This window comes from Ascaphus truei, chromosome 2 (assembly GCF_040206685.1).
Source record: "Ascaphus truei isolate aAscTru1 chromosome 2, aAscTru1.hap1, whole genome shotgun sequence".
NCBI classification, from domain to species: Eukaryota; Metazoa; Chordata; class Amphibia; order Anura; family Ascaphidae; genus Ascaphus; species Ascaphus truei.
The window spans coordinates 388,639,292-388,652,463 of record NC_134484.1 but is presented as its reverse complement, the minus strand read 5'-3'; the positions used below and the strand labels follow the sequence as shown (position 1 = coordinate 388,652,463).

The 13,172-nt window shown below is 40.9% G+C and overlaps 1 protein-coding gene across 2 annotated transcripts in view; it reads right to left on the bottom strand.

Annotated features, from left to right (window-relative positions):
- Nucleotides 1-13,172, bottom strand: part of DGKB (diacylglycerol kinase beta) — an 895,737-nt gene that overhangs the window by 673,409 nt on the left and 209,156 nt on the right. For both annotated transcript variants that reach the window (XM_075587224.1, XM_075587223.1), the window contains 2 exons: nt 12,529-12,617; nt 12,326-12,442 (listed from right to left, as the gene is read on the bottom strand). In XM_075587224.1, coding sequence (XP_075443339.1) covers nt 12,326-12,442; nt 12,529-12,617 — 206 coding nt within the window. The remainder of the gene's footprint in view (nt 1-12,325; nt 12,443-12,528; nt 12,618-13,172) is intronic.

Here is a 13,172-nt window from a genome sequence, read left to right as displayed (position 1 = left end):
CTTTTTTAACTTTATCGTCTTAATATCCCAATATTACATTGTTAGTTTAAGTGTTATTTATAGTTTTTAGATGGTTTTTTTTGCAGTTACACAAGACCACAAATATTACACAAACTATTTATGGTCAGTAGTGCACCTTAAAAGGGATTTCTTTATGTTGATCGTGTCTCTACAACATGACCTATCAGCCTTTGTTTATAGCTTGACTTCCCTGGTAGCACACATTACCATTAACATTATCATCTGGAGCGAGGTCATCTCTTCCTCCCATAAGAAGTAGCAAAGGCAATAAAATTAATGAAGAATGGGAAGGCCCCTAGTGAGGATGGAACTACAACTGAAATATTAAAAGATGCAAGTTATGATTTTACAAAAATGAAAAGAGGTTAATCTCATTGAACGTCATCCAAGTCTGCTGAATGGATCTTTGGATAAATTTAATGAGATATGGCTGCCCTGGAAAACCTGAAAATATCTTAAGGTCTAAATCTAAAAGTAATTTGACCATGAAGGCTATACCCACTCCTCCATAATAAATGTGCTCTTGTATCTCAAATTGACCCTTACATTGTATTGCACTGTAATTTAGCATAATGTAAAGCCCTATATCATGACCCTGCACCTAAATCATTTTACTACCAAATAATCTAACTTACGAAAGATGATGTACGTAAAATTTTATGGAATTACTTAAATAAATGAATTGTAACATTTTCTTTTCCCCACCCCACACCTTTTTTATTTTCTGTATCCCTCCCTACCCCACCCAATAACTTATTTTGAAAATATACCACAGTAAATAAAGTGTTAAAAAAAGAAGAAAATAAAGAAAATCTTTACATGCTGCTTGCTGAGCAAGAAAACTCCATAACACTAAAGCAATGCCATAGCTATCCTCATCCATAAAAAGGAGACAAAAAAAAGACCCACAGAACTACCGATCTTTACAAGAGTACTCACTTATTAGCTGCAATAGACCCTTTACATTTCACAGCCTAGAAAACAAGTGTGATTTCATAGTGATATAACACAATGTACCACAAGAAGTACAAGTACAAAAAGTAATGAATATGATCTACTACTCATGTTAGGATTCATAGATTATGAAAAAACATTTGATTCTGTATACACATGAGCTGTTTGATATGTATTATGTTAAAATGTTGAAGAAGCGTACATTGTTATTATAAGGAACATTATGAGAATGCCCATTTGGCTACATGGAAATAAAAGCAAGATCAGAATTAGCAAGGGTATGCGACAAGGAGACACAATGTCACTTGACAAATTGTTCAAGAAATGTTATTGGAAAGAAAAAAAAGGAATCAAAAGACATAAGTATTACCAGAAGACACAGAAAAAAGAAGGAATGGCTTTGTCACATCATAACAAGGGTGAAAAAATAAAATGAGCAGTGGGTCTGACATGTCACAACAAATTTGTTGATTTCATCCTCGCATCTTACTGCACTTGTGGTCATCTTTGTCTTTTGATACCCATTTGAATTTAATCAAGTACCATCATTGTCCAATGCTGGTCATTTATTATTGCAATATGTCTGCCCCACTGCCATTTTAATTTATTCACTTGTGTGATGATGTCCCCGACTTGCTTGCTTTTAAACACTTTATTCTTTTTCCTGTCTCTGGGGTAATATCCAGCATACATCTCTCAATACTTCTTGAGTTGTCTGAAACTTCTGAATTGTCCTTGCATTTAAAGGCCAAGTTTAAAATCCATAGATGAGCACTGGCTGGATACACCTGTGAAGCACTTTCCTTTTGAAGCAATGTGAACGGTTCCCTTGCAGGATTGTCTTGTTTCTTCTAAATGCTCTCTCATCGTCATTCTCCTATTGATTTCATTTGAAAGGTTGCCATCCATTGATACTTGCTGGCCAAGGTATGCATCGTTTTCATCCTACAGTATTCTATGTCTAGTCTACTTATTTTGAACTTTGTAGAGTTGACACCTTTGTTGAATATCCCTTTGGTCTTGCAGAGATTCATATTGAGGCCCACACTCTTACTTGCTCCGGAGAGTTCTCTGATTTGTTGCTGGAACTCTTCTAGAAATGTGGCAAAAATAACAATCTCATCTGTAAATCATATGTAACTCAAGTATTCACTTTTTTTTATTCTTTTATCTTTGCAATTCAATGTCTTGAACAATTCTTCAAGTGTTGCTCTGAAGTGGTTTGGTGACATGGTGTCTCCATGTCACACTTCCATGCTGATCCTTATCTTGCATGTATGCTAATGTAATAATTGATGTGGCATTATTGTAAATATTCCTTATAACTCTATTCAAAAAAACATCTAGTGAGTATCTCTAGTAATATCAGACATAACATTAGAAACATCAGTAAATGAGGTAATTCTAGAGGCAATTACAAAAGTAACCTTGATAGAGAGCAATGGCAATTCTTACCATTTTATTGAGGTTTTTGTCAAAGTGATAGTTTATACATAAATAATAGTAAGTGGCACAGAAAGCCCCAGGAAGAAGTGGAGGGAGTTTTTTTCTATCTTCCTTTTTATTAAATTACCTCAATAATTCCATATTTAGAATTCTTAAACTTGCTCTAGTTTGTAAAAGATACTTCTTAGACACTACAACATAAATAAACCTCGCACCAGATTGTGAATAATCCTATTTTAAATATTTAGAAGTGAGTTGATAAATATCAACTGATACAATTCAGTGGAAACAATATCAATATTATAAGTTTCAGTAGAAATCCATGAATAATAAAAGTGTATCAAATAATAATGTCCTTTAGTGTCCAAATTAACGCTAGTGAAGTGAAAAAAAATGGATACAAATGTAACCTTTAGTGATTCTATGAGTCTGCAGCTAGTCAGTACAGATGGCTCAGCATTTTGGATACTAATAGAAAAAAGAAAACGCACAACTCATAGTGTATTAAATATTATAAAGTGCTATTTGGAAGCAGGTAAAACATGCACGTACATCAAACTTATGTAGTCAGGTTCCCCCCCTGAGGTTGTGCACCCTTGTTGTATTAACTCCGTTAGGTCAGGAGAGTTGCGGCCGGTTGCGGAAGCGTGTGGATGTGCGTGCACGCGTGTCGCGAGCTCCGAGGGAGGGGGGCGTGCAGCAGGAGGTTGGCGTAGTGCACCCAGAGGGCGATCACTTTGCCGGGGGGCTCGGGTGATTGCAGAGGGAGCCGCCATCTTAGGGAAGCTCGCGCATGCGCAGAGCCGCGGCGGCGGCCATCCTAGGTTGCGCATGCGCAGTGGAAAAGCGTGCGAACACTAGCTATCAGGGAAGGCTATGGTAAAGGACTACAAGTACCATGAGTCTTAGGAGTGTCCCACCTGTCGCCAAGGAGCCAATAGGAGCTGGAGAAGGAATGCAGGGAGGATAAGGAAGTGTGTCACAGGAGGTAGCGTGGCAGAGTGTGACAGGGAGAGGTAGGGAACAGAGGGTACGTGTGGAGGGCAAGTAAGCCTCTACACTAGTCCAGTATATACCCCCTAGGCCCAAGATAGGCCCTGAGTCAACATAGCGTGTGGCTGCTACAGTGACAGGCCCTAGCATAGGGATTGGATCCCTGTAATACCTAGATATATTAGGGACACAGCAGAAGCTGAACTCCTTGCAGTGAGGTTTGAGATCAGGCATCACTGAAGAGACTGCAGAGACATTGCCTTGGTGGGATCACCTTGACAACGTCGCAGTGACAGGGAGGATCGGCTGATCCTTTGTGAAGCTTCATCAGACTGGGTGCTGTCACTCCCAGCAGGTAACAGACAACAAGTGCACCAACATACTGGTCTAAAACCAGGCACTGATCACGCCTATAAGGGTGGGTTCTTTGGGGACACTGTGGGACTAGTGGCCAAGGGACTTTACACGCTGTGGAACTCTTGGGGACTCTGTGTGAGATACACATTTCTCTGGACACGGTGGTGGGTAGCACTTCAGGAGAGTAAGCCCTGCAAGGCATATGGTATTTGTGTATCTGTATCTTACTCATAAGGGAGAGTACTCCTATAATCTATATCAATCGCATTACAGTAAAGGTTGCATTATTTTTACACTGTGTGGGTGTTTAATGGTGTGTCCTGTGAGGGGCTGCTTCCGCTCTGCTGGGATCCCTCACAGGTGGAGGCGCTGCTCCTGAGTAAGTATACACCCCAGGCTCAGGCTCCTGGAGCCAACTGGTATATAAGGCAGCAATCTGTAGTTTCCTGTGTTTTAGGGGAAACAGGGCTACACTTAATTTTTCAGGCATTACATATTACTGTAGGTACATGTTACTACATACAGATGCAGCCACCAGAACACTTACCTTGTAAATTCTGGGAGATACTGGGTCAGTCTCAAGGTAAATGCCTTAACATGTCTCAACATTTCTGTGAGATTCTTAATGGCCCATCGGATTAACACAGCTGGGGATCCCTGCAGTCCGATTCAAACTGAGTTAACCCGATGGGCCATTAAGAATCTCACAGAAATGTTGAGGCAATGTTCAGGCATTTACCTTGAGACTGCCACAGAATTTCCCAGGCAAGAGTTCTAATACTGATGGCTGTATCTATATGGCACACAGCTGGAACTCCGCATCTGATGGCATCCGTTTAGGTTGGTTCCCAGCTCCCAGGTTTTTTACCTGCTTCCAAAATGCACATTATAATATTTAATACACTATGAGTTGTGCGCTGTCTTTTTTTCCATAGACACTACCTACACTGGCGACACGTTTTATTGAAGTGCGGCCGGTTCCGCAAGCCGGGAGAATTCCCGGCTTGCTACTGGCATCCCCTCGGCGTGCCGCGCGTCACCGATTCGCGGTCACGCGTCATCGGGTGCCTGCGCCCCCTGCACGCGCGTCCAGGGCTCCCAGAGGGAGCCCTGGTGTCCCGCGATGTGGAGGACGGCGGCAGGGGGTTCCGGGGGACCCGGCGGACCCGGCAGCGGGAGGAAGAAAGCCCCGATCGGAGGGCGCTCCTCCGCTGCTTCGGCGCGCGCCCGGCACCCTCCAGCGCGCGCCAGGTTACTGCTGCGGCCGAGAACGGGCAAATGCTCGAATAAACTCGGCCGCAGCAGTACTCATCTTTATAAATATGAGTTCCTTAAGGTAACTCTCAAAATTAAAACAGGAAACACCACAATTGATTTTGGGAATCATCATATTACAGATATAGCAGACATTATTATGACCCCTGTTAGCACGATGTGATGAGTTAACGCTACTACATTTTTACCACAACTTTTACCGCAAGTGCCACTCAAAAGAATTGTAATTATAACCTCTGCTATATCTGTTTTTTATGGAAAAACTCTAAAATTAGCAGAACATGTTAAAATACCATAATAAAAATGAAAAACTGCTAAGAATAAGTATAACATAATTAAAAAATATAGGAGACTAATATAATATAACTAAAAAACATTGGTTTTGGCTCTAAATAACTGCTGGGTTTTTGTTTTGCAATGTGAGATTCTGGTAGGTACAGATGTCACACACCTGGTTTTTCCCCTCTGCTTTAGACTATATTGAATATTGTTGAATATTGTCCAATAAAGATAAAAAAAAGATTTGAATAAGCCGCGTGTGAAAAGGGGGCAGGGCTAACATACTGTACAATGTCCCCTGTGGGAGCATGCCGACGGGTGCAACAACACTGCTACATATGTAGTGTACATCATACCAGATATGTCAATTTAACAGCATAACTATCTTGGTATATATAAATATATTAACAAAAGTATGATAGCCATAACCACTTGTTCGTTCATGTATTGAGTGATAATGGCTACTCCATTTTATTGTTTAGATCCCATATTTTCATTTGTGTTTTGTGGTACAATGGTTAGATTCCAGTTGCTGGTAATGAATTAAACCAAGGACAAAAGTATTCTGTTAAATATTAACTACAAGCAAGTCTTGTCAGCAGAAAGTAGAGGCATGATTTTTTTTGTGAAACAACTTGCAAACAGAAATGTTTCCCTTTTCTAAAGCTCAAGGTCACTGTAAGAGATGTATGCAGGGGTATGCAATGGAGACCGTTTTTAAGGTGAAATTAATAGAAGGCTTTATTGCCTGTTTCTTTTAAACCATACAGCAAACAAAAATATACAGAAAACCACAAACACCTATCCCTGTGTAAGGGCTAACTTACTTCCCCAGTCCCTCTCTGCAAGGCGGGGGGGGGGGGGGGGGAGAAAGCCGCTTACCCACTTATCACCCCAAAGTCTCAGTGGTACCTTAACACAGGTGGCCCTTCAGGTCAGTGGTGTCTGGGTATGTGTTTGCTTGAGGGTCCAGGCATAGAGGTCTGGTCCCCTTTGTCTTGCTCTCAGAACACAGCCCTCCTTTTCCATTTGGCAGCTCCATTGTAAGCTAAGGAATCTCTTTCCTGTTTCTCAGATCAGGCTTCTTCTAAAAGTCCTAATCAGCAAGGTGGAGTATGGTTGATTGTCTGCTTGCAATTAACCAGCACACTCCTGGATTTAGAGGCAGTTTCCCTCAAACAGTGATAAGTCCCTGTTACAGTCACTCCATTTTTTTAAAAATCAAGAAGCTTTATAATAAATGTTTAAATATTGACCAAGAAACAAAATGTTAACTACTGTATGATCAATCCCCCTTGGGTTAAAATGGTGTGGGTTATTTATCAAAATCACCTGAGTACAAAACTGCTGGTGCAAGAAACAACCAAATGTATTAAATAGAAGCAGTGTTTTGTGTCCCAACACTTTGATAAATAAACCTTATCTCACGTGTATTTTCTTAACCATATCCATGCCTTTGAAACATCATGCAGACTGGCAGAGTTCCAAGTGCTGGTGCCAGAGACATTTCTGGATTTAGGTGCATGTAACACCCTGAACAGCTAAGTGCTGAACTTACCATTCACTTGACTGACTTTGTTGTTACACTTTTATTGACTTCTGCAGCTCACAGCAGCTTACACTTTGGGGCTTATGCTATAAGTCACATTTCGATGCCATTTTGGCCAAAATGACTTCTGCTATTCAGTAGGATTGGTTTTTAGCTTCTGTTACTGTTATGGATTATGTTTATAATTCTACAAATATTGTCCGAGGCTTGCCTCTCCGGGGTGAAACCCACCTGATATGGGTGGACCAGGGTATTCAGTGCTTTATTTAGGCATACTGCTGAGGCCAAGTTTATTCGAGCATTTGCCCGTTCTTGGCCGCAGCAGTAGCCTGGCGCGCGCCCGAGAGTGACGGGCGCGCGCCGAAGCAGCGGAAGAGCGCCCTCCGATCGGGGCGCTCTCCCTACCGCTGCCGGGTCCGCCGGGTCCCCCGGAACCCCCTGCCGCTGTCCCGCGATCGCGGGACACCAGGGCTCCCTCGGGGAGCCCCTGGACGCGCGTGCAGGGGGCGCACACTCCTGAAGACGCGTGACCACGCGTCTATGACGCGCGGCACGCCGAGGGGCGGCCACTAGCAAGCCGGGAAATCTCCCGGCTTGCGGATCTGGCCGCAGTGTGATAAAGTGTGTCGGTAGTGTACAGCCAGTACAGTTGAACTCCGTTATAATTCTACAAATATTGTCCGAGCCTACTTCTCCGGGTTGAAACCCACCTGATATGGGTGGACCAGGGTATTCAGTGCTTTATTTAGGCATACAGCCAGTACAGTTGAACCCCGTCCTTGTCCTTGAACTTAAACTTAACAGCACATTTCAATGGACTGTACTGTGTACTATGTATATGTTAAGTTTGTTTTTAGAGTCTACGCCACAGGGATTGTGTGATGTCACAGACTCTAATAACAAACTTCACATATACATAGTACATAGTGCAGTCCATTGCGATGTGCTGTTAAGGTTAAGTATATTTATTGAGTCTGTTTTGTCGCACCAAGCCTGTGGTGTAGAGGTAGAGCAATGGTACCTGTATATGAAAGATCCTGGGTTCAATTCCTGTATGATATGGTATCATTTATAATTTCTAAATTGTAAAATAAAATAACAATTTATACAATAATAATTATAATTTATAAATGATACCATACCATACAGGAATCAAACCCAGGACCTTTCATATACTGGTACAATTGCTCTAACTCTACACCACAGGGACTGTGTGATGCCACAGACTCTAGAAACAAAACATTTACATACAGTAGTACATTGTGCAATGTGGCATGTACAGTAGAGGATAAATATATTTATAGGGTCAGTCTTGTAACACCAAGCCTGTGGTGTAGAGGTAATGTATTGGTATTGATCCTAACTTTATTAGAACATACAGTATACAAGAAGAGAAAACTGTAGCATTCTACATTGTTCACATACAGTACGATCTGGACCATCCTGTAAGCTATACTCGCCATCTAGCTGTTCTCCTGATCTATGCTATCACTGACTCTGGATTACTAAATAAAAGTCTATTTAATGCTCAGTGTAACTCTTCTTCTATTTTTCGCTCTTTCGAGAGAACCTCTCCTTCAATGCTCTGGGTCTGTCTACTTTCTTTGACTAAGTCTCCATCCTGTTCCATGCCTCTCTCCTCGGGAAGGGCTGTGACTGTTGAAGCCTTGCTATTATTTCAGGAGTGACCTCTATCCCTGGGATTTGATAAATTCTGGGCCATCAGCTGGTCTTTGCATCATAGCCTGCCTGCCGTTATGCGTGGCTTGGAGACAGAGAGGGAAGCGCCATCGGTATCGAACTCCGCGGCTTCTAAGTAGACTAGTAATTTCTCTCAGGCCTCTTCTTTTAGCCAGTGTTATAGACACAACGTCTGTGAAAATCTGGATATCAGCTTCATCAAATACAGGTTGTTTTCAAATTTCAGGTTTTCTGGAATATCTCTTCTCTCACTGAGAAGTAATTTAGTCTGGTTATGATCACTCTGGGGCCTCTTCCCTCATAGACTCTGGGTCTCAATGCCCTATGTGCTCTATCCATTTCTAGCCTCTCTGTGGTAGCTTCAGGCAGTATGGCTCTGGAACAATCTCTGTAGGTATGAATTAATGTCGCCTGGTCTTATCATCTCGGGGACATTTCTTATCCTTACATAGTTACATAGTTACATAGTAGATGAGGTTGAAAAAAGACTTCCGTCCATCAAGTTCAACCTATGCTAAATTTAGACAACAGATACTTTATCCTATATCTATACTTATTGATCCAGAGGAAGGCAAACAAAAAACCCCATTAAGGGGAAAAATTAATTCCTTCCTGACTCCAAGAATTGGCAATCGGATTAATCCCTGGATCAACATCCTTCCCATGTATACTTATTTGGTATATCCCTGTATACCTTTCCCATCTAAAAAGATGTCCAACCTTTTTTTGAACAAATCTATGGTATCTGCCATCACAGTCTCTATGGGTAATGAATTCCACATTTTAACTGCCCTTACTGTAAAGAACCCTTTCCTTTGTTGCTGGTGAAATGTCCTTTCCTCCAACCTTAAGGGATGGCCCAGAGTCCTTTGTACTGCCCGTGGGATGAATAGTTCTTTTGAAAGCTCCTTGTATTGTCCCTGAATATATTTGTATATAGTTATCATATCCCCTCTTAGACGCCTCTTTTCTTATGTAAATAAATCTAATTTAGCTAGCCTCTCCTCATAAGTTAGAATGTCCATCCCCTTTATTAATTTGGTGGCTCTTCTCTGCATTCTCTCTAGTTCCATAATGTCTTTTCTTAGGATTGGTGCCCAAAATTGTACTCCATATTCAAGGTGTGGTCTTACTAATGCTGATGTTGTTCCATCTAGATCTGTTCTCGGCATATTCCTGTGCCTCTTGTAGTTCCATTATTTGTTCTTTAAGCATCTTGATATCTGATTCCATATTGATTTAGCTTTCTGTGACATTCTCCATAGTTTCTTCAAGGCCTTTGGTTCTCTCTTCCACTGCCAAAATCTCTGATCTGAGGCTGTTCCTGGCTCCTTGTAATTCTTCATAAAATGTCTGTTTAATTTCTTCAACCCATGCTCTCAAGTCTCTCCTGATGCTTGACTCTAACTCTGGGTCTGTGTCTGATTCTGCCTCCTCCTGTTCTCTTGATGAGGCCCCTGCCTCTTTTCCTGGCATGGTCGGATTTGTTAGTTTTTTATTGAAGAGTATTGACGCCTCTGGTTTTGTGTTTTTTTTTGGGAGGGGCCATTCTGTTGATGTGTTGCACTCTCTTATTTCACTTTGTTCACTCAGTTTGTCTGGGAATGTCGATTATTTAATTACTGTATTCAGGTGCCCATACAGAACCAGGATCTCAAGTTATCAGTCTAACTAATGTTGCGCATGTCTTGCCTATGAGTTCATCCCCAGACCTAATTTGCTTTGCCAGGTTTTATATTCATATCCGGATCGGGAGACAGAGCAGTGTGTGGGGGAGGGGGTATCTGCACAGTTAGTCAGTAGTATGGCTTTTTTATTTTGAGGACTTGTTCTCTCTCTTTTTTTTTTTACAGGCCTCCGGCAGCCATCTTGTGTCAGGGTCAGGCCTAACCCCCGATCTGGTCTCTCCCCTACCCTCCGTTATTAATATGTTACATTTCATGCAGATACGTGAATAATTTAAAAAAAATATTAGTGTCCAACCAAATACAAAGAAATACCTTTGTTTTTTTTTAAATAAAATTTGGATCTGCCTTACTTGGATTGGTGCTCATTATAAGTAATGAAACCATACACCCATTTCACATGGTGACAAGCAGCATAATACACAGTTAACAAAGTTGAAAGAATGTTAATACAGTATATATTCAACTGTGCATTACTCTGCTTCTCTCAGTTTTGACAATGGGCAGCTAAGAGGAAAATCCCAGATCAGGTTGTAAACAGAAGTTTCACTGGCACTGCTAAAACAAGTGGTGAAAGAGGAGTATGGATCTCTACCCAAAAATAAAATAATTTATTTAAATTGCTTTATTAACTTTAACTTATCCAATTTAAAATTGTATGGCTGATAAATGTTTGCATGTTTACGTTTTTTGTATATATTTTTGTATTTGGCCCCTTTGATTCTCAAATGGAGAGGATACTAGTAGCGCTTATCATCTTTCTACTGTCTATATTTCTGTCCCAACATAAAATAAGTAGCCCCAGCAGTCTGATGCCCAACTCCACAGGTAGGAACATGTGAGTAGGAGAAAATGAGAGGGGTGAGAGAGAATGGGGGCAGGAGGGTGATAGAGAATTGGTGTATTTAAGGAGGAAGATAGAGAATGGGGGGAAGAGAGGGAGAGTGTGTGGGTTGCTATAAAAAATAGGGAGTGGGGGCGCAGTTGGCAGAACTTCCTCAGGCTGTAAAATTAGTTCCGGTGTCTGCAGCTAGGATGGAATACCCATCCCCCAACTCTACTGGTAGGAACTTGTGAGTAAGAAAAATGGGGGGGGGATGGGGCGGATAGAGAGGGGGATGATGGGGAGAGTAAGAGAGAATGGGTGAAGAAGGGAGGGATTAAGAGAGAATGGATGTAGGAGAGGGGGAGTGACAGAGAGAGATTGGGGATGAGACAGAACAGGGAATGGATGGAGATGAGTGAGAATGGGGGGTGGAAAGGTTGAGAGACAATGTGAGGAAGAGGAAATATATTACTGCCTATTTAAATAAATGGACTGTAAGGTAACTTCCTGTGCCAGAAGGTGTCTCATAGCAGAAGACTGCTTATTAAATATAGTTCTCCATCCTAGAACAGGGTAAAGTGCTTCGTACAGTTAGTGAGATGTGGAGCTTAAAAGTATGCTGTGATAGTGGTGCTATTCATCAGCTGGTTTAGCTCACACTACTAGCTATCCTGTCCTGAATAACAGAGGTTGTGTGAGTTCCAATCCTGTTTGGTCTGACACCATACCCCGTTCAACATAAGGTGCTTTACACTTGTTAACCCAATAACACTTTGTGTTCTGTGGTCTGGCTGCAGGAAGCCAATGGAATCACTTCCAACAGTTTATAGAGCTTTATTTATTTTAAATTCAAATCAGTATGTTTCTAGCAGATGGCACAGATAATATTTTTGTTCCTGACCACAGTGTGGTTATTGAATGGATCAAGAACTTCAACCTGTGGTTGAAAGGAACTGCCCAATCCATGGCAGATTCGTTTTTTGGTGAAAAATACGCCATCTTCGAATAATATGCAGCCATTTCCGGCAATCTAGGAGATTCTTGGCATAACATTTTACTGCTTAGTCACTTTCGTAACTTTGCTAAGAAAAGTTGTTTTCCTATTTCGCAATGGGAAACTGCTTAGCATAGCCTAGTTTAAATGTCCACCTGTGTAATTTCCATTATTTAACTCTTAAGCTTGACTACATTTATGTATAAAATTCATTTTAAAATACATAATTTAAAAGAGATACATACTGTAATTTGACACCATCCACAATGAAGTCCTGTCAGGCCTTGGTAACATTTAATGGCTTTGTGGCATTTTTCACATTTTGTTGGGCAGTTTCCTTCCACCCAAAAATGATGCATCACCTGTGTAAAAAAAATGAGAAGGTTTTGCTGTCAATATCTTGGTTTTCTTTTCATGCTAATAAATAATTCCCATTACACAGACTTACATTTGTGTTCTTTTTTGACTTAACGTAGGTTTTAATGCAAGAAGGAGGAGCTCTGGCCACACACCGTTCATGAACAGTATACTTGCAAACTGTAAAATAAAAATTAAGAACAAAAATAACTAAATAATTCCACTATGAAGCTGTTCAATCGTTTCATTTGCAAATAGAATGAACACAACCATATTCCAAGAGAAAACAATGCGTAGCACCAATAAAATCTAAAAGTCGGCTGTTGTTTCAGAAGATCAGTTATTAAAGGAAGCTTTATGCATATAAAAAAAAAAGAAAACCCAATGATAGCATGGCAGGAAATGCTTCATTCAATTAGTCTTAACTAAAATTTGAAAAAATGACCCCCAAATGATGAGTACTTTGAAGACAAATTGATGGCTGCCAAATGGACTGGTGTCATTTGTTAATAAAATATCTACATTTTCCAAAATATATGCTTACGAGCAGCTGGCAAGCATGAAAGTAAAAGCCATATGAGTTTGTGTTTTTCCGTATATTGGTTTATCCAATACTTAAATAGCTGATTAGTCCATTTCCAGAGAGCAAATGTTGTCATGGATGCCATGTAGTCAGTTCAAGTTCATTTGTAACCTACCACAACAACACTAGGTCTTCACTTCGTAAATTCATTG